Source organism: Vicugna pacos, chromosome 16 (genome assembly GCF_048564905.1).
Source record: "Vicugna pacos chromosome 16, VicPac4, whole genome shotgun sequence".
In the NCBI taxonomy this organism is placed as follows: Eukaryota; Metazoa; Chordata; class Mammalia; order Artiodactyla; family Camelidae; genus Vicugna; species Vicugna pacos.
Genome location: NC_133002.1, coordinates 49,976,252 through 49,997,435, shown reverse-complemented (window position 1 = coordinate 49,997,435; position 21,184 = coordinate 49,976,252). Strand labels below are relative to the sequence as shown.

General features: G+C 43.5%; 1 protein-coding gene across 3 annotated transcripts; it reads right to left on the bottom strand.

Annotated features, from left to right (window-relative positions):
* Positions 1 to 2,602: 2,602 nt before the first annotated feature.
* On the bottom strand, positions 2,603 to 12,032 carry LOC102541097 (intercellular adhesion molecule 1). Of its 3 annotated transcripts, none has more exons than XM_006199500.4 (8): positions 11,946 to 12,032; positions 9,183 to 9,258; positions 7,595 to 7,861; positions 6,353 to 6,673; positions 5,806 to 6,084; positions 5,009 to 5,278; positions 4,088 to 4,330; positions 2,603 to 3,890 (listed from the first exon to the last, which is right to left on the bottom strand). In XM_006199500.4, exons 2-8 carry the CDS (start codon positions 9,235 to 9,237, stop codon positions 3,682 to 3,684), a joined length of 1,644 nt encoding a protein of 547 aa, XP_006199562.2. In that variant the 5' UTR covers positions 9,238 to 9,258; positions 11,946 to 12,032; the 3' UTR covers positions 2,603 to 3,681. The 3 variants fall into 3 exon arrangements, with proteins under 3 accessions (XP_006199562.2, XP_072795510.1, XP_072795509.1); XM_072939409.1 differs by having other exon boundaries at positions 11,934 to 12,002; XM_072939408.1 differs by having other exon boundaries at positions 11,631 to 12,000.
* Positions 12,033 to 21,184: the final 9,152 nt, after the last annotated feature.

Sequence of the window (21,184 nt, the reverse complement as noted above, 5' to 3'; positions counted from 1 at the left end):
GGACATTTAAGTTGTTTCCATGTCTTGGCTGTTGTAAATAGTGCTGCTATGAACATTGGGGTGCAGGTATCTTTTTGAATTGATTCCCTCTGGATATAGGCCCAGGAGTGGGCTTGCTGGATCATATAGTAAGTCTATTTTTAGTCTTTTGAGGAATCTCCATACTGTTTTCCATAATGGCTGCACCAAACTACATTCCCACCAACAGTGTAGGAGGGTTCCCTTTTCTCTATACCCTCTTGAGCATTTATTTTCTGTGACTTCTGAAGATGGCCGTTCTGACTGGTGTGAGGTGATACCTCGTGGTAGTTTTGATTTGCATTTCTCTGATAATTAGTGATAGTGAGCATTTTTTCATGTGCCTATTGGCCATTTGTATGTCTTAACTAGAGAATTGCTTGTTTAGATCTTCTGCCTATTTTTGGATTGGGTTGTTTGTTTTTTTCTTATTAAGCTGTATGAGCTGTTCATATATTCTGGAAATTAAGCCCTTGTCAGTCTCATCTTTTGCAAACATTTTCTCCCATTCCATAGGTCATCTTTTTGTTTTGCTTACGGTTTCCTTTGCTATACAAAAGCTTCTAAGTTTAATTAGGTCTCATTTGTTTATTTTTGCTTTTATTTCTGTTGCCTGAGTAGACTGCCCTAGGAGAACATTGCTGAGATTTCTGTCAGGTAATGTTTTGCCTATGTTTTCGTCTAAGGTTTATAGTATCTTGTCTTTAGGTCTTTAAGCCATTTTGAGTTTATTTTTGTGTATGGTGTGAGTGAGTGTTCTAACCTCACTGATTTACATGCAACTGTCCAGTTTTCCCAACAGCTGGTGTGTATGACTTCTGATGGCCCTCAATGGCTGCCACAGATTTTTTGACTCTTGCTTTCAGTTTATTATAATTGTGGGAATGATTACCGCCTGCATGTGATAAAAGCTAATACTTGTGAACACATGTATATGACACCATGCTGGTGTTTTTTAAAATTTTTTAATTGAAGTATGCTAGTGTTTTGACAAGTACTACGTCATTTCTTTCCAAATGGAATCCTATAATAGGTTATCACTACTATTATCCCTATAGTAAGAAGCCCCACTGAAGATTTGTATTTTCTCAGGCCTAAAAGAAAGTCACCTTGACTTTCCTAAGAGGATAAGCTTTTGGAGTATTAAAGATAGTTTTCATCTCCTGGAGATAATCAGCGTCGCTATAGTTAAGTGTGAGCCAGTTGCTCCGTTGTTTAGAAGAGTGTGATCAAAGCCTTTTAGGGGGTGGAGCCTCCTGGAGAGGATGGCAGAATCCTTCTAATTCCCTCCTTAGAAGGAAGGGCAGAGACCAGCTCTATACTCTGGAAAAGAAATGTAATGAGACCCTTTGTGCTGTAAGAATTGACTGGGAGGGGCCTCCTGACCCCTCATTGTGTGAATCCCTGGGAAGGGAGACAGAGGTTCCAAATCTACAAGGGGAAGGGCCTACCCAAATCTGAGGACCCTTGGGGAACAGCTAATCCAAAGTACCCAGCTCTAAGAACTGTCACCCTGGAAACCCATGCAAGGCATCACCCGAGCTAGACCAAGCCCTGACCAAGCTGGACCAAGCAGATCATCCTCTTGGAAGATCCATGGCGGCCAGCCTGGGAACCTGGATCTGCAGTACCACAGGGCTTGATGGACTGTGTAGGAATCCCTGTCAACAGTGACACCATGTGGCAGTGAGAAGCAACGGCAGGAGGAGGCTAAGCCTCCAGGCTCTCCGAGGTGGACCCAAGTCTGAGCAGCCCAAATGACTCCCTTCTTCCCTCCTGTTTAGGAGTCACTGTGCTGGCGAGCACAGGGGCCATGACATATGAGACAGCTACTAACCTGATGCAGCTGAACCCAAGACACTGAAATGGCTAAAGATTCCTGGATGAGGCAACTCTGTACTCTTCTCTCTTAAAATGGCTTCCTATTTCTCCAAGTGCCCAATTGAGAAAAGTGGGTAATTAATATTACTCACATGATGAGAGAGTAGTGGCTACTACATTTAGTAGAAAAATTAAAGCTGAGAAGGTCATTTTGGAGGGCTGCTGTTTTGCAAAATCAAATAAGGTATTTCCAACCCTCCCCACCTCCCCTCACACCAGAAGCCTTCCTTGGTCCTGAGTTAGGTGTTCTAAGGAACTGTGCTTTCTTGGTCATAGTTTATGGTAAAATTATGCTTTCCAATTGACTCGCTCTAGTTTGTAGTGGCAGGGACAGTGTTTTGTTCACTGCTGTATCTCCTCTGCTTTGTACGTGTTGAAACCAAAGGCTGATTTTATACCTAATCCATAACCCAGACTCAGGGAAAGTCTGGGACGAGTAAAACAGTTTTTTCTCTTTGATGTCTGATGCTGTGCTCTTTCTAGCTGGTGTCTTCAATTTGGAAGGCTGTGGACCTCGATCTGAAAGTCTTTAGTTTGGAGGGCAAGTCAAAAAGACTGTTCTGTGAACTAATGCACCACTTGCCCTGGGCTGGTTAGTTATGTTACCAACTTGACATTCTTTTCTTAGAAATTATACTCAGAGTACAACTATATGACTTAATAAAAGCTTTCAGCAGTGACACAGAAAAGAAATACTTTCAAATATCATAAAATCACTTTTATTTTTATCATATCCAACATTTCAGTGACCCATAAATAACTGATTTGGGAGGAAAGATCTGGTTTTACAAGTCCTCCTGTCATCTCTAGGGGGTGAGTATAATCTTTCCAGAGAGCAGAGAAGGAATCTCAGTCATAAAATCATATAGTGAACACTGTCACGGGAGGATTCCTCCTGAAGCTTAAAGTAAGTAGTTTGCAGACATATGAAAATATATACTTCTTCATGGAAAGGGGGAATAATCATTAGAACTCTACCCTAAGAACCTGTATGGGTAAAATAAAATTAATATGCTTAATGTGAACTCAGATGATTACAAAAAGGAATTCAGAGATGTCTGGAGCTCAGTTTCACGGAAGAACGCTACCTTCCACTTCAGGGACAGAACACTGGGCTAGGTAAGCTGCCTGTCTGACCCAGTGTAGAATTTCTTATGACTTTTATGTTCCTCTAAGGTACACAATAGATGGTTAGTGAGTTGAAGCCTGCCCAGCTACTGGGCCTTAATGATGTCATCAAGCTCAGCTCTGGGAGCCGGCATTCCAGAACCCTGCCCGGCTCAGGGGAGCAGAGGGATGTGCAGGCGCGAATAGGGTTCTGATTCCTAGCCCTTTGTTCGGTATGGACTCCCTTCTAAGTCCTGTCCCCAGACTAAGAAACTAGTTCCCACTTAGTCATGAGGAAACCATGAGAAATGAGCTGTATTTCAGAGATGTTTCTGACTATCTCTTCTCTCTGATGTTTGAGAGCAGAGGGCAGTGGGAACAGGAATGACAGGCATGGCAGGAGCTTCTTCTCTGAATCTTAAGAGTGGACAGGTTAAGCATGCAGCCAAGAGCAAGAGGTTCTCTCAATAGCTGAACACTGAGACTGAAATTCCTACTCAGAGGAGTTGAGCTTGTGAGTGGATTCGATACATGGGACATGAGGGCCTGAAACACTGTTTTATGGGACCACAGAACACAAAGGATAATGTCTCTTCCTTTCTCCTCTACCTTCTCTTCCCTCTCTTCAGAAACCCCAGTAGTAGAAGGTGCGTTGGACCAAACAGCTGCTTCTAATTAACAATTATGTGCATTGTACTTTCCTGCTTGCTGAGCAGCAGACTGGCTTTCCTCTTCTTTCTTCTTCTCCTTCTGCCTGTAGGGCAATTTCCTCCTCTCTTTTTTGCAGGGCCGATAGTTCAAGTACAGTGCTATGGTGATTACACCCACTCCAAGGGCGACAATAATAATGATGAAGATGGTGGAACTGACTCCTTCACCCAGTCCTGCCCAAGCACAGAAGACAGAGAATCGAGAAGGTTATAGGGCAAGAGAATCACCCCACCCCAGGCCCCCAAGCCTAGCTGTCAGTCTCACCCTCCCCAGCCCACTGCTATCTTTCCTCTTTCCATGTCTGTTTAAGAATCTCAAACCCTCCGGGGGATTTCCATCCTGGGCCTGGCAGCAGGGAAGCTGCAGTCACCTTGCACAATGACAGCAATGTCTTTGCTGGCAGAGCCCAGCTGGTTAGTGGCTGTGCAGCAGTAGATTCCAGTGTGGTTCAGGGTTGCCTTCTGTGGCACGTCAAGGTCAAAGATCATTCCATTCCAGGTACACACCAAGGCTGGTGTCGGGTTTCCCTTTGGGACACAGGCAAGCTTCTGCTCCATCCCTTCCAACCAGGTCTGGTTGCCAGGGCAACCAGATTCCTCTAATCGTGGCTTGTCTGGAAAAAAAAGAGTCCTCAGAAGAGCCAGCTCAGTGTGCCACATTCCCTTGTCACCATCACCATCCTGTTCAGCTCCCTCCCCCTCCCTTAATCCAAATGCTGTGTCCCTTCCACCCAACAGCTTTCTTTCCCAAGGGGAGGACCATCAGTTCCCTGCTTTGAGCTATTCTTTTTCCTCCTGTGGACAAGTCTGAGAGGCAGCACAGGGCATTTTAATGGTTTAAGACTAAATGATCCGAACTGCTTGGTCAATGGTGGCCCTGGGTCCCCTGCTTCCCATCTTTGCTTCTCAGTGAGTGACAACATGTGTAGGGGTGAACCCAGAGATGAGGATTTTTCTACTCTTCAAATACTAAGTTTTATGTGTAAATTTCCCTCCTCAGCATAAGCTCCAACTGTCAGTTTCTATGTTCTCAGCCACTGGCCCTCAACTGATACTGCCTGATCACGTTAACCACTGTGTCTCTTCTGTTCCCCGTTTCCCCCCAGGTTTCTCCCCACTCATCTTCCTAGGGATAAAGTAAGCTTGGAGAGCTTTAATTTTATTGTTTCCTTTGATTTTTTTTTGAATGAGAAAAAGGTGGCAACTCTAATAATGAAGCTGCTGGCCAAAATCTCTGGAAATGAAAGACTAATAATCTTTGTTCTGACAAGAAAGATCAGGTCTCTACTCACATAAGACATGGAGCTGGATCACAGTGGTTTTGCTCAGCTGCTGACCCTGAACCTCCAAAGAGGCTTCACAGGAGAGATTTCGGCCATCATCTTCCTCACTGGTGGTAAGTAAAAGCCAGGCAGGCTCCCCAGGGGCAGGGAGATCTGGGGCTCCCTGAAGCCGAAGAGTAGGGCTGGGTGATGTTAACACATGCCCTGAGCAGGTCACATTAATGTCCGTCCCTGCCAACGGGTATAATTCTTGGATCTCCAGGATCGGTGGAGGGAAGCCTATAAAGGAAGGAAAAAGAATTGAACATACTTCTCAAAACTGGCAGCCATCTTGTACTCTTGCTGCTGGTGGTACCTCTTGGGTAGGCAGACGACAGGGGAAAGGCTTTGGATGCCATTGTTGCTTCTGTGCTGACTGGCAGGAGCGACGAGATAGTTTGGAATTTGAGAGCTTCTCCTATAATAAATGCCACATTTGTGAACATTCGGCTATGCCTCTGCGGCAAGGATAGCAAGATGTCTTTTCATCTCACAGGTTTCCTCCTCACCTCAAATCATTGTTCCTAGGGATAAGTTCAAGCATCCGCAACCACTCTGTAGGTGGGATGGCCCAAGGAAACAGGGTGAAGCCTGGATAGAACTACTGCCTCAGGCCTGCACTTATCAGAGAAAGATGAAGACTAATGTTCACTTGGGAGAGTACCTAGCGAAGATTAGTAGGGATATTTGCAGTTGAATTACCCAACCTTTACTACAGAAGTTTTAATGGCACAGAATCCTCATGAGGGAGGAGGCAGGTCACTTACTATAGACATGCACTGGCTTTTTTGTTTTCTGTTCCACTGGACCCAGCGATACAAGGCAAGACAACTCTTGATCACCAGTCTCCATGGCCCGAACGGTGGCATTGGCCCAAACTGTGTCTCCCTCCCAGGAGAGGCAGGGGCTCAGCTCCTGGTCTCCCAGGAACATGTGGATCATTACTTCTTTGGCTGGGAACACCCTAGCCACCTCACAGCTCACAGTCTCTGCCATCCCAATCTCCAGAAGTGAGGAGACCCAGATTTGGGGTCTCTGAGACAATTCTGTCAAAAAATGAGGAAAAGGAAAGAAAGGAAAAAAGCCAAGATAAATCATGCGTCATATAGGACCCCACAATGTAGGGGGGGGGCTAAAAGTTCTCTGTCCCCCACAATGAGCTTAAAACTCTAAGTAGAGGTGGTACTCAATTACCCTTACACCTCATCCTAAACTCTATGGAAACAGAGTCCCAAAGGCAATGAGTCCCAAAGGCCCAGGTAAGATGAGGAAAATGAGCCTCAGGATTCCTTCCACACCTGGGCTCTGACTCACCAAAGATCCGAAGTACCCTGATGGCCGAGCTGTTGTGAAAGAGCCCTCCACCGTGTGAACTCAAGTCCAGCTCTGCGTGGCAGGAGAAATTGCACCTGTCATCCTCCCTTTGGGCTTTGGCGCTGATGGTGACCTCAGCTCTTTGGGAGGCCACAGCCAAGTTCCTAAAGTCCTTTCTACGCAGTTCTTGGTTATCCTTGAGAAGGATAAGGGTGAGGTTCTCCAGAGGTGTGACACTGGGCACATGGCACGTCACTGTAAAGGCTTCATCCACAGCCACCCATGCAGGCTGCAGTTCCATGATCACCTGCTCTGGTGGCTCTTTAAGACAAAAAGGTGGGTTTGATGAGAGAAGACTACTCACCTCTCCAGAAACAAATGGATTGGGGCAGGAAACCTGTGATGAAACGTGACCACTACCCTTAAACCGTCTGATGAACAGTGTCAGTTTTCTGCTGCCCCTGCCCTAGATGGGATGAGTTTGCCTTCCAGCTCTCCTTCCACCCATGGAAGGTGGCTAAAGGCTTAGCCAAGAAATGTGACTGTTGAGGGGAGGTCCCTTGCTTTGATGGCTGCTGCCATTCTGGAGAGCTCTTCTCTCTGACCAGAGGAGGTTCAGAGGCATGAGAGCTTCTGAGGAGCTCCTTAGCATCACATGAAAACTACACCCTAGCTAGCCAAGCTCCTACCCCACAGAGACCACCCTGACTCTTACGGCTGTATCTTTACCAATGCTATTTACCCATCTGAAAGACGCTCCTCACCCATCCCCATCACTTTAAATCCTAACCATTTGTAAGAGTGAAGCTCAAGAGCCTCCTTTTCCATGGAGACTCATCCAACTACCCCAGTCCACAAAGACCCTCCTATCTCTAGTCCCTATTTATTCTAAGAATTTGTGACAAACAAAAATTCTAAGAATTTGTGACAAATAATTCAGCACTAATTTTATACTTTTCGATAATTTATAAATTAGCATTATTAGCATATATCTCCTGTATTTGAACATATTCTCAAGCACACATGTCTGGGTGCTCTCTACAGTCTGTTCCTAATTTAAAAACCTACACCAAAAGGAAACAGAAATTATTGGCTCTAGAATTCCTACAGTATGACAGAAATCCTTATTAAGGGCCCTAATTCTCTCCCCTAAAAGAAATCTCTTTCTAATTATTTTCTAAATAAGGCACGGTCACATTTCCCCCACTCTCCCCACCCTCCCCAGCCCCCGGCCCCACTCACGATACACAGTGACGCCAAGGCTTATGTCCTTTTGGACCCCAGCACAAGAGAAGAAGCACTGCAGGACGGAATTCTGGGTGACATCCTCCAGGAGAAACTCTTTCCATTGAGGCCCTTTGCCCACCTGGGTTTTCTTTAATAAGGTCTCAATTCCACTGGGCCCTGGGTCTGGACAGGTGGTGCTGCAGTTGACCATTAGGGACTGTCCATACTTTACCACAGCCTGATCTGGCCAAACAGAAACCTCAAAGAGCTCTTCTGCAGCTCCTGAAAATGATCAACCACATATGCCAAAGACTCTGGTGAGACCTAGAGAAAATACACAACCTATTCTGTCTAGTTACAGGTTAGAGAATAGGATACCTACCCTGCATGAAAAGGTACAGGGGCCTAGATAAGAAAAAGACCCGTAATGAACAAGTTAGAACCCTGATTCTACCACCATTCCCTCCTCTCGTCATCATTCCTGGAATCTCACTTTCTCCATTAGTGTGACCATGGAAACTGTGGCACTGCTAAAAATCGTGCCCAGGAAACCATTCTCTTCCTAAACTTCCAGAAATCTGGAAGCTCCCGGGACTGGCTGCTGAGGGCCCTCATAGGGTAAGTAGACCCCTGACAAAAGGAGCTCTGTTACTTATACCTCGAAGCAGTGTTTCTCAAATTGTGGTCTAAGGATTGCCTTCACCAGAATTACGCTGGGATGCTTGCAACTGTGGATTCCGGCCCCACCTCAGACTGAATGATTAAGAATTTGTGAAGGTGGGACCTGGAAATACTGAAGCGAACAAAACAAGCACTCCTGGTGACCTCTGTGCACACCAAATTATGAGAACCACTGGTCTAAAGGTGGACTCCCAGGGTCACTCATTTCCATAGGACTTTTCACCTCTTCTTCTCAAAGTGAGACTATTCCATTTTGCTTTGGTGCTAGGGCAACAAATTTTTTGATGTTTAGGAGTTTAGTCTGTTAGGGAAATCTTCTCAGGTACAGTGAGAGAGACATCGGGTAAGTTTTAGATGTCTGATGTAGGTGAGGGGCACAGTCTCCTGAAAGCTTTCCTTACAAGTCCCCTTTAGCTATTCCATGTCCACCACCCACTTCATCTCCCAAATACCAGTCCCCTCTGGGAATTCACGACTCTCGTAGCAATGTGACCTACTGAGGCTCCAGTTTCTTTCTTGCCATCTGGAGAACTCACTCTTCACAATGAGCTATGGGCCCTGTCCTATCAAGATCCTACCGTAGCTCATCATGACACAAACGATGGCAACAAAGAAGTTAAAATATTCTTGAGAGCAGAATAGGACAGTCCTGGGGCAACAGGGAGCCAAGGAGAAGGTATATTTCTTAGAGAGGGCACTTTCTTATGGTCTATTATCCCACCCCTTAATTTGAGTTATCCCAATTACAAGCCAGAAACACCTAAGGACTCTGTGTCCTAGTTCTCCAAGAAATAGGAATCTCTCCCAAGGGTCCAGATGAGTAAATACTAAAGTGTCGCCCCACTCAGGATTTCCTATCCTCTTCTTCATTGACCTGTTCTTTGGCACATACTAGCGAAAGAAACTTTCCCAATAGCCTCACCTGGGCAAGGGATCAAGGCCAGCAGGGCCTGGACACCAAACAGCAACATTTCCATCCTTATGAGAAGGGCCAAAAGCTGGAGAGGACGAAAGAAGAAAGCGATCGATACTGGAGAAAGTGACAAAAATAGAGAAAAGGGGTACAGGGAATTCTTTGGTACTGTTAAAAGTTAGCTTCTTTCCTGAAACCTTATGTGGTCTGGAGAAATTGCAGCAAGAGTATCAGTGGTGTTATCATACTAAAAGAAATTCTTGCATCTATTTCAGTTTGGTTTATATGCTTAGCAAAGACATAGGAAAATATGAGAAAGAATGAAGGGGATATTAGATTAAGTGAGGTCCCTGTATAAGCTTGTATTGCACTTATCTGTTTACATGTTTGCCTCTAATGGAGTAAATAGAAAAAAGGCTGTTAGCATGGAAATGTGAAAAATGAGGTTCAAAGAGATGAAATTTGACAGTGGTTATCTGGCACTGTCTGGTGGAAAGTGACCCCGAATCTAGAAAACATGTTCTCTTAAGGGAGAAATGCTTCATCAGGCCTCTTTCTTCATGACCTCTGTGGAATAGCCCTCAAGATAACCCATCTCTTTCTGATCTGCCTCCAGGTTCACCCAGCAACAATTGGATTACCAATTTGGCTTAAGTGTCCACTTCTTTCCTCTGCCAATCGATACCAAGTTTTTCTTTCAAAACCTCATTCAAGCAAATTTCTTCTAAGAAAGGTTTCTTGACTAATCCTATCCCATTTCATAATTCCTCACTTAATTACACATTATCTGTACCTCACTTTATGCCAAACATGCTTTCTGAAGCTATGTATGTTAAAATGTAATTCACCTCAGTGAATTGTTTTCATGACGTAATCATTCCTATACTAGGAATTCCTTGAGAACAAGAGAATAATTTTATCACCTTGGATCTCCAGCACCTAGCATAGTGCCTAGCATATTATGGGTATTCCATAAATGAATAACCCTCTAATTCTACATCTGAATTTTCATACACTAGGTTTTGTACAGGTCTACCTTTACTTGTATGTTAGTCTGAAAGAGGGTGTTTTTGGTCTTTCTTATACATGCATAAAACAATAGGCATATCAAAATTTACACCTGCAAGTAAATGTTACCATTCAAAACAATCACTTTGGGAGGCTATAATCTTATTTCAGTGATGACACCATTATTCAAAACATTTTTGGGAAGTGATTTTAGAACTGGCTTTTAAGCTGCATTTTAAAAAAAAACCAGCCTCTTTATTAAGCTATTCTATTATTGATATTACTTATTACTTAATATCATTAAAATGATATTACTCAGTCACCTTAGTCCCCAAACCTAGCTCTGAGTGACTTAATCTCTTTCAAAGGAAGATCTCCTATCACTGAAGAGATTCTAAAGTAACCTCAGACTCTGAAGGAAAATTCAAAACAAGAGTTCTGAGTAATAATAGCTTAGTTGAAAAAAGTAGAAAAGCCCCAAGCGGGACTGCTTAGATTCATACATTCTTTCAGTTAACAGTTGTTGAGCCAGGCTTGTCGTAAGGTGTTGAAGTTACCAAGGTTTATCCCATGATGTAGGAATTCCTGGGAGTTAGTCAGAAAGACAAATGTAAATACAAATAATGATACACTGTGCTGCGAAGTTTATTAAGGCATGAGGTGATATGGAGAAGAGGTCAGGCCAGGCTTACTTGAGAAAATTAGACTAGTTCATCCTTGTTTTCCCTTGGCATGTTATGATCAGGTACTGAAACATGAAATTTTATATTCATTCTCTTAAGGAGAAAGAAAGCAGCATCCCAAACGGGAAACGGTCTTTTTAAATCCTTTTGCTTACTCTGTAGATTATACCCTACATTAAGGGTTTAGACGGTCTGAAATTCGAGGCCCATACTTCAGCCACAAAAGGGTTACAGGGAGAGCGGTGGGCAGTGAGCCAAGGGCGGCAAACACCTACGTGCGGCTGGATGGCTTTGGTGGTGTAGCCTGAACTGGACTCCTGTCCAAGGTTGGAATTCTCACCATCCATTTACATCCCAGAGTTTCGTGCAGTTTCTTGTACAGACCTGAGTCGCATCCCGCCCTTTGCACTGTCTCTCCCCTCTGCTGGAATTCGCTTCCTCCTCCCTGAACACTCCTTCACCCAGTTCAATGTACCTTTGCAACGAGGCCTACCATGACCGCCCTCTTTTAAAGCCTGGGTGCCCAGCCGCACCTCAGCACACTGTCCATCGACTGGACTGCCTTCTCCTCCCCCAGCGGTGCCACCTCCCACATCCCTGCCCTTTACCCCTTCGGCCTGGGAGAATTGTCCACTTCTGGCCCCGATGGGAAGCCCATGAGGGCAGGGCCTTTTCACGGATGGATCCCAAGCACCCAGAACCAAGGCAGGCGTTTCAGCAGACTATAAGACTATAAATGAATGAATGAACTGGATAAAATATTTACCAATATTGAGTGAGGGTCTGTGACCACTGCAAATACTCAAACTGAGGCCACTTGCTGCTCGGAAGGAGTTTCCTGTGAAGCGTGTACACTACGTGGCTCTCAGCCTAACAGGCCATGAAGGCTTTTAATGGCAGATTTTTTTTTTAATTTTTGATTACATGGGGAAAATACTTCAGCGAGTGCTCCTCACGGCTTCCCGCCCACTAAAGTGTGAGGAGGCGAGGCCCGCTGGGAGATCGCCACAGATTTAATAGGAAAACCGGGAGAAGACCCCGGCATGAACCTAAGCAAAGAAAACAAGACCTAGATTCTCACTGAGGGTGGCTCCTCGCTGCTCCAGCCGCTCCTCCAGTCGCTCGGAGGCTTCGTCCGCTGGGTTCTCAGGCGCCCGCCACGCGCTCAGACCGTTTGGTAGGCACCGCCGGGCGGGGGCGCGCGAAGACGCTCCTGGCCAGAGGATTTGCCTGATCTGCCTAGAAACTCATGACGTCTACACAGAAGCTTAGCGAGGGTTGGCTGAGACAGGGCAGGAAGCTAGAACGACAGGAGGGGCTTACGGGGAAGATGAGAGTAGGGACGCCGGTATCCTGCTTGGCTGAGAAGGCATATTTGACTTAAGGTAATGGCTATTGATAAAGCAACGTGAAAACAAAAGACAAAGGGTTCTTGTAGCAAATAATTGCTCTATAAGGAAAACAAAAGTTTGTGGGCACCCCTGTGCCTCTTCGTCTAGTGGTGCGGCCTGAACACGTGAGACTCCCGCGCGGGAGAAGGCTGAGCGCGCAGCCTCGTTCCCGCCTTGGGTCTTGGAGCCGTCTTGGTGGTAGGCTTCGGTTCGTCGCTCGCTCTAAGTCCTGCCGCGACTCCTCCTGGCTCTTCTGGGTGGGCTGGGCAAGGGATTGGAGGAGACGCCCTGCCCATTGGCTGAAGTCTTTTAGGCGCCACGCCCCCAGTGTTTCTATACCCCACTCTCCACGTACAAGTAACACACCTGAGCGAACTAGCGTTTCCGGCCTCACTTCCTACCAAAGGTGCCTGCGCTCTTGCTCCACCCTCCCAGGGGCTCTCAATGAGATAAAAATGAGAATGAGCGTGTAAATCCTCCTCCGTTGCTTCTTTTCACCCAGGACCCCTTTCTTCAGCTTGCACTTTAAACGTCTCCCTAGAGTCGTCTCGAAACCCTTTCCCTGAGCACAGGTTGGGCCGTACTCATTAGCATCCTAGTGTGGCTTTGGCTCCTCCTGAGTCCTTGGTCTGATCATGATCCATGGGCTGAGTTTCTTGGTGGAGTGAAGTTTGAGGATTTGGGAATGTTTTTTTTCAGGAGGGCAACTATTATGTGCATCCACTATTTGGTTTTATAGAACTACCTCCGAGCGAAGAAGAGGCACTACTTTTAACCCTGTTTTACGGATGAGGAAACGACTTGGAGAGAGAGGCCTTGGTACTCTTTATATGGAGGTGGCAGTCAGGGAAATTATTAATGTAGTTGGCAACTTTGGTGTCCATTATAAGTAAGAACTGTTTCTTTTTGGCAGCCTAGGGCAGCTGCCTTTCTTGTACCCTAGTACCACTGCCTCATCTTACATACTGATAGTTTGAGGGAGAATATTGGATAGAGTAGAAGCTTTGGGACTAAACAAGCTTGTGTAAGAAACCCTCTTCAGTGTCTTATTAACTTGAGGACTACGGGAAATTTACGTAACTTCTAGTTCCCTCATCTGTCAAAAAGAGTGGTATTTAGCTTATTTATGCAAAAGTGCCCCCTACCATTGTTTTTGACACTAAAAATAGGTGTTCGATAAACGGTCGTCTGTCTTTCCTTTTACAATCTCAGAAAGGCCTTTCCTGACTACTCCCGCTAAAATTGCCTACCTTTATTTTTCTTTATAGCATTTATCAGTACCTGACTTGAAGCTAAATGTCTAGTGGTGCTCTAGACCAGCTGGTATGGGCGAGCCCTTCCTTTCTCAGCTCCGCATATGGTGATGTCAGGTTGAGAATCTGAAAACAGGCATGATGGAAATATTTACATCATTGAAATTGTCCAAGGTTACAGATTAGGGTTTGATTTTGTTTTTCTGAGAACTGGTTGGTAACTATTTACCAGCATACCGCTGTATATGTCTGTTTATTGTTCTCCCTCTAGAATCTTCTGGGTCATGAGAGCATGATTTTCATCTGTCATATATTGCTGTCTCCTTAGCCCACAGAAAAATAACTGCACATAGTATGCACTCTATAATAAATATTTAGTAATTGAGTGAGCTGAGAGTCTGTGCAGAGTAGTGATTTCACACCTTAACTTTCTTTGTGGGGAAGCATCACACAGCTCCATTCAGAGGATTGGTAGTTTTGTGACGCTGGCCTCCTTTGACTGCTTTCCATTTTCCTTCTGCTTTTCCTTCCCTAGTCCCCAAAGGTAGTGGTGAGGATGAGATTTTGGATCTGTTCAGAGAAGACATCACCAGCCCCTTCTTCCAGGCTACAAGGTTGGCTTATCATCCCCACCCCTGGCATCCTCTATCAGTAGGAGGGAGTGGAGGAACTAAGCTTGTCAGAGACATGCCCTCAACTTGTTCCAACCCCAAATAGCTCAAAAGGGCAAAGTAGGGAGGAGTCCTAACACCATTTCTCAAAAAAGATGTTTCTTTTACCTCTTCATAAAGTTCCCAGCAATCACTAGGGTATGGGCTAGTTTTAAAAGCTTTTGGAGCTTTCTGGGAAGTTTTAATAAATAGATTTTTCATGGTAATATTTTAAGTAATATTTAATTTGTCTAAAGTCATAGAGTAATTTAAAATCTTTATTAAAAATGCATATATGTCCAAATTTATCAAATTTTACAATTTAAACATAGGCAGTTGATTGTCAGTCATTTCAATAAAGTTGTTTTTTAAAAGTCTTTATAGAAACATTTAATATTTGTAACTTTTTTTTCTTTTTTAGTATCAGTAACCAAAATTTCAGTTTCATGCAAGAATGTTAGCATTTTCAGGAATTTTTTTTGGCCAATTTCTTAATTTACATAACACTTTAGTATGTTGTTTCTAACAAAATATATTTGTGATGTGGTTGCTTCTGTTGCTTTCAAGTAAATTTCTTACTTTACCTGATTTTTAGCATGTTCACTATTTTTTATTTGTTTGTTTTCTTTTTGGTCCTTTACAAATTTATTTTTCTGGTTAATGCATAGCACATCTGAGACTCGTTAGTAAGATCTATCATAGTAAGCCCTCTGGCCACCCTCACTTCTCTTTTGTAGCTTTGAATGGTCTTGCTCATTTTTGGTAAATCTTTCTGCAAAGTGCTACCAAATCAACATCCTAGTCACTCTTTGTTAGAAACCACAATTTCTGCACTTACATTTGGCAGAATTTTTCCCACTGCTTAGTTTTTTCAGGTAGTTTTGCATGTCATTTTCTATTTTTGTCATATGCTTACATTTGTATTATCCTTTTTCCAATTCCTCAATGGCATATCAGTCTTAACTTTCATTTCTTCAACTCACATTTTAAACTTCAACATCTTTAAGGGTGTTAACACCTAACAAAAATAGCTATATAGTATAAAAACTGTTTTTTAAACTATTTTTTGATCACTTAGTGACTTGAATTTTGGCAAATGAGCTTGCTCCAACTAACCTACTTCTTTATGTGAAAGGTGCTTTCCTAGGGAAGTGGAGAAGGCATTCCTTCTAATGGATGATTGCTTTGGCCCAGGTAGTTCATGGTTGTGGGACTGGGTTATAGAAACAGCAGGTTTGAACCTGACAAAAGGAGGAGAAGCCCCAGCTAGGCAGCCATCTTCTTCTGAACCTGCATCTCTCGTTTGACTGCTTTTTAAACTTGGTTTCTGGACTCTCCAAATCTGCCATGTCCCTGTTCCCTGAAGACCTCATTCTCTCCCTTACCTGCTCTTTATCCCTGGGGTTGTCAATGCCTGACTCAGGGCAACTTGTTTATAAAGGCTAAATGGCTAGTTAGGATCAGTACAATCTTAACCAGAATTCGAAGAGCACATAGATTAAGGGTTAGACATCAGGAGTTAGTACTAAGTGAATCAACCTTGGCAGCCCATTAGAGTCAAGGTGAGGATAAGATCTGAGCTAGGGAGTAAACAAAAAATATCCAGGAATCCAGGTGGAAGGTTACAAATCAATAAGTCCAAGAAAGACTCAAGAAAGACACGGGACTCAAAGTTAACTCTATGGTTAAGCTGGTTTTAACCTTCTGCCCTGATGAGTTAACTCCTGATTGGGCCCAACTTGGGACAGAGTTCTGAGTAGGAAAGCAGAGGTAATTTTTCAGAGTTATTTCCTGAGCAGGCATTGTGTCTGCACTGTCCTGGAATTCACACTGGAGGGGGTATGTGGATAAAGACAGCCCCAAACAAAAGCCACAGCACAATATATTGAGGACTCTTACAGAAATTTAGTGCGAGTGCTATGGAAAACAGAAAAGAGAGCAATAAATTGACAATGGTAGTTGTAGGGTGGGAATAGGAAGTCACGGAAGATTCCGGAGGCAGTGACATTTGAGTTGGCCTTGAAGGATAAGCAGACTCTTGCATAGCAGAGAACTGGGGAAGAACACTTGTTCGTTTAATAAATATGTATCGAGTACTTTACTTTGTGCCAGGAGTAGTTCCAGATAGTGGGGATACAGCAGCAAACAAGACAAAGTCCCAGCCTTAGAGGGGCTTACATTCTAGTGACATCAGGCAGAAGAACCTCAACATGAAAGGCATGTTCAGGGAAGGGCAAGTTCAGTGTGGCTTGATAGCAGAATACATGGGATGTTGGTAGAAAATAAAATTAGAGAGGTAAGGAGGAGGACAGAGAATACAGAGCCAATTAGGGCATGTTTAGATACAGACTCTTCTGTAAGCTATTGGCTTTTAAGCATTTTAGAAAGAGTTTATGAACCCTTTCTGCCAAAGAAATCTTGCAAGATCATGCAACATAAAAAAAGCAATAAAAGTAGAGCTCCTTGGTTGAAACAGGGATGGGGGGTGGGGGTGGGCAGCAGCACAGAGAGGGGCAGCAAGGAAGGAACTCCTAGCTCTGCCCTCTTACCTCACTGTCAGCTCTCCTCAACAGCTCTGAGAAAGCCAGAGGACTATAGTGGGTTTAAAGCCCACTGCTGAAGATGATGGAGGGCACACAGACATCAGAAAATGGAGAGACATGATCAGACTTGCTATCTGGGGATAAAATTGGCAGAGGAGATGGGGTAGAATGGCCCCCATCAGGGAAATAAGTTGGGTAGGTTTATGGAACAGATGCTGAGAACCTGATCTAAGATGGGTAGGGTGGATCCAAGAGAGATTTAGGAGGTAAAACCAGTAGAACTTGGTGACTAAGACCAAGGGGAGTAAGACAGGGAAGAGTGAAAGATGATTCCAAGAAAAAAGGTACTTAAGGCTTTCTCTGTTCTCTTTGCTTGGGTTGCAGGTACCCTGGGCATCTATTTGGGTCACTCCAACTTCTTTGGCTCTCAGTTACCTGCAAGACCAGTTTGAATGTCTCAGCAAGGCAGGGTTGGCCCTTTGCCATGTCTTCATGCCCTTAATCAAGGTAGATACGGGAGGAGACTCGGAAGGAGAACATTAAGATTCTGATTTCGGACAGGTGGGTTTAAATAACCTACAGAGCATTTAGAAGGGAGGTGGAAATAGGTCTGAAGCTCAGGAGAGAGGTGGAGGTTGGAAATAAAGATTCAGGATCATCAGAAAGTAGACAGTAATTGAAGGGATGGGAGTAGATGAGTCTGACTGGGTAGGTCAGGCATAGACAAAAGAGATGAAGATAGAGTGTCAGAAAACAAGCACATTTAGGGCCCGCAAGGAGAGTAAGGATAAGTCAGAGATTCCCGTGGGGGACCCTTCTCTTTCCTCTGTCTCAGTGGTCTGTTTTTCAGTTCTACCAGTAGCTCTGGGTCCAAATTCAAGAGCTAGGAGGTCACCTCTGGGAGAATCTGAAAAGTGACCAGCAAAAGGACTCTGAGACCACAAAGCCACCCAGGTCTCTGCATGTGCAGTAACCCTCCACCTTGCACAGGGAGAGAACAAATGGTAGGATCATGTCCCAGACCTCGGCTCCCGAGAAGCCAGGAGTGTCACCTGGGCTGTGGACCTGAAGCCCACTTCTATTTTTTTCTCCCAGTTTTCAGTTTTATTAGGTAAAATTGATACAGTTTGACTGCATATTTACAATATATTACACGTAAATACTTATATATAACATACTGCACATTTAAAAAAATTTACATATATGTACTGTTCATTGTTCCTAAGAAACAGTTTAGAGCTTTAGCTTTTTAAACTTACATAGTTATCAAAGGAATAAAGCCAACTACAAAATAAGAATCAACAGAATACTGTAATCCAATCATAAAGGACAGTCAGATGTGCTTACACATATTCAAGGATTCAATCGTCTGAGTTATAAATAATAAGTAGTTCATTTGTGTCCTTTTTTTTAGATTCCACATATAAGTGATACCATATGGCATTTTTGTTTCTCTTATTTCACCTAGAATGATGATCTCCAGGTCCATCCATGTTGCTGCCAATGGCATTATTTTATTCTTTTCTATGGCTGAGTAGCATTCCACTGCATACATATGCCACATCTTCTTCAACCAGTCATCTGCTGATGGACACTTGGGCCACCTCCATGTCCTGGCCATCACGAACAGTGCTGCTATGAACATTGGGGTGCATGTACCCCGTTGAATTATATTTTTCTCCAGGTATATGCTCAGGAGTGGGACTGCTGGATCACATGTTAAGCCTATTCCTAGTTTTTTGGGGTTTTTTTTGCATTTCTTTTTTTTAACATTTTTTATTGATTTATAATCATTTTACAATGTTGTGTCAAATTCCAGTGTTCAGCACAATTTTTCAGTCATTCATGGACCTATTCCTAGTTTTTTAAGGAATCTCCACACTGTCTTCCACAGTGGCTGCACCAATTTACATTCTCACCAATGGTGTAGGAGGGTTCATTTTTCTTCACACCCTCTCTAGCATTTATCATTTGTAAACTTTTTAATGATGGCCATTCTGGCTGATGTGAGGCGATATCTCATTGTAGTTTTGATTTGCATTTCTCAGTGATGTTGAGCATCTTTTCATGTGCTTGTTGGCCATCTGTCTGTCTTTGGAGAAATGTCTTTTTAGGTCTTGTGCCCATTTTTTTGGTTGGATTGCTTGTTTTGTTGTTGTTGTTTGATATTAAGGTGTATGAGCTGTTTGTTTATTTTGGAAATTAATCCCTTGTTGGTTGCATCATTTGCAAATATTTTCTCCCTTTCTGTAGGTTGTCTTTTCGTTTTATTGATGGTATCCTTAGCTGTGCTAAAGCCCACTTCTTGAACCCTGATATCTGCTTCCAATATTGGAAGTCTCTGCTCCAAGAGTTTTACCTGCTAGACTGTGTTGGCTATGAAAATAGGTACGTTGAATACTGTGACTTCAATGTGCACATGGGAGAGGAGCTTCTTGTCTTACGCTGATAATCCAGTAAAACTGTTTTCTTTGCCTAACTCATCATAACTTCTTTTGCATAACCTCCTCCAAAAAGTCTTTGCTAATCCCTTTCTCCCACTAACAGCCTCCTCTGGTTCCCCAAAGTACCTTGTGAATATATTTATCTTAGCAGTTGTCATATGAAGAAAGATCTATTTATGCATTTTCTTCTTTACTAGAATATGTTAGGGACTGGAGCGTGGAAGATGTTCAATAAATGCTTCTCAAATGGCAAATACAGTGTCTGCTGTTTTACTCTCCAGCCCTTCTGCTGCTCTGACTAGGCAGTGCCGTAGGCCTGCCCACCTCACCCCACCCCACCCCATCCCCGCCCCACCACCACATCCATGTGGGAGGTAAATGCATCAGCTGCCTGGATGCTCCATTTGGGACAGGTTCTCCTGGTATAATCCCAGAATTCTGCTATCATGGTAGATGTTTCCCACCGTGACCTGACTATCCACATTGTTTCTCCTGAAATTCCAACCTCCTGAGGGCCATCCACAGTGAGGAATGATCCTTTGCTGGCTTGCTGTAGGGCCATCTTGTTCCGAGGGCCTCTCTCTTGTGAACTCTTTAGGGGCTATTTTCTCCACCAAACAACCAGGTGAGGAGCCAAAGAGCCCATGCTGGGAATTGTCCCTTTGCCTTTGGTTGTATTAAATACTTTATTATTAAACACTTTATTAAGTTCTTTCATTCCAGTTGGTCTCTTTGAGCCTCTGTAGATGCAACACAGTCCTGAGGTTATAGGAAAGTCCCTCTGTTAAGACCACAGAAAGTCTCAGAATGAAATTCTGAAAAGTGGTCACAGAGTAGAATAAGTATCAAGGGGAGAAGGGAGGAAGAGAAAAAGACATTCCAAGTTGAGGGAACAAAGGCATGGAAATGCTGCCTCCGTGACTGCAGGTCCTGTAGTTGGCTGCCCCATTAGGTCCTATGAGGACGCCAGTGGGCATGGCTTCCCCTCCCAGCATCTCTGTGGTTTCTTCAGCATTAACTTAGTGCTCTGTTTTTACAATGTCCTGAACTGTCTCTAAGTGAGATATCAGATCCACTCACCTATTGAGTGATCACCAGTAGTATCTCCTTCCAACCAAAGTACTCCAGGAAACCTCTTCTGATTAATCAGGCCCTACCAATCAATCTCCTTTCCTCTGAATCCCCATGGCACTTGCTTTTCAGTTTGAGCACTGTTTCTCTGCAAGTAATAATGGACCACAGGTAATAGAGAAATAACAGCTACTAACGAGAAGTCATATATAGTGGGTAAGTGCCTGGATTGTGTATTCTGAAGCCAGATCAGAACCAGGTTTGAATCCCAGCACCATCACAGTAAGAGCAGGCAAGTTACTAAATCTCTTTGCCTTGATTTTTAAAATAGAGGTAAAAGTAGTGTTTATCTTATATTTGTTGTGAGGATTAAATGAGATAATATGTATAGTAAATGCTTAATGTATGTTAGCTATTCTCTGCCTACTGTCTAGGAAATCTTCCTTAATCTCCACCACGTCTTAGATATATCTCTATTTTCCCCCTAATACCTTGAGGATATTTTATTGTAGCAATTAACTCATTGTTTAAATTTTTTATCATTTTATCTCACTACGCCTGAAGATCATTCACTTGTTTATACATATTTGTTGAGTAGACTGTAACAATGATTAAAAGAGACAAAATATGTACCCAAAATAATTGAAAACAGGTACTTAAATAAATACACGTAAATGTACGTTCATAGCAAAGCCACTCATAATAACCAAGAGGTGGAAACAGCCCAAATGTCCATCAATGGATAAATGGATAAGCAAATCATTGTCGGTACACATAGTGAATATTATTCAACCATAAAAAGGAATGAAGTACTAATACATGCTGCAACATAGATGAACCTTGAAAACATCATGCTAAGCGAAAAAAGCCAGGCACAAAAGCCACATGTTATATGATCCCACTTATATGAAATAATTAGAATAGGTAAACCCACAGAGACACAACCAAAGTTGGTGGGTGCCAGGGAA

Excerpts from the sequence above, each read along its gene's own strand:
- LOC102541097 (XM_006199500.4), bottom strand. The coding sequence starts at position 9,237 with ATGGAAATGTTGCTGTTTGGTGTCCAGGCCCTGCTGGCCTTGATCCCT. Across the intron at positions 6,085-6,352 it reads CAGGGTACTTCGGATCTTTG|AATTGTCTCAGAGACCCCAA; the intron begins GTGAGTCAGAGC and ends ATTTTTTGACAG. Across the intron at positions 5,279-5,805 it reads AAAGCCAGTGCATGTCTATA|GCTTCCCTCCACCGATCCTG; the intron begins GTAAGTGACCTG and ends CTTCCTTTATAG.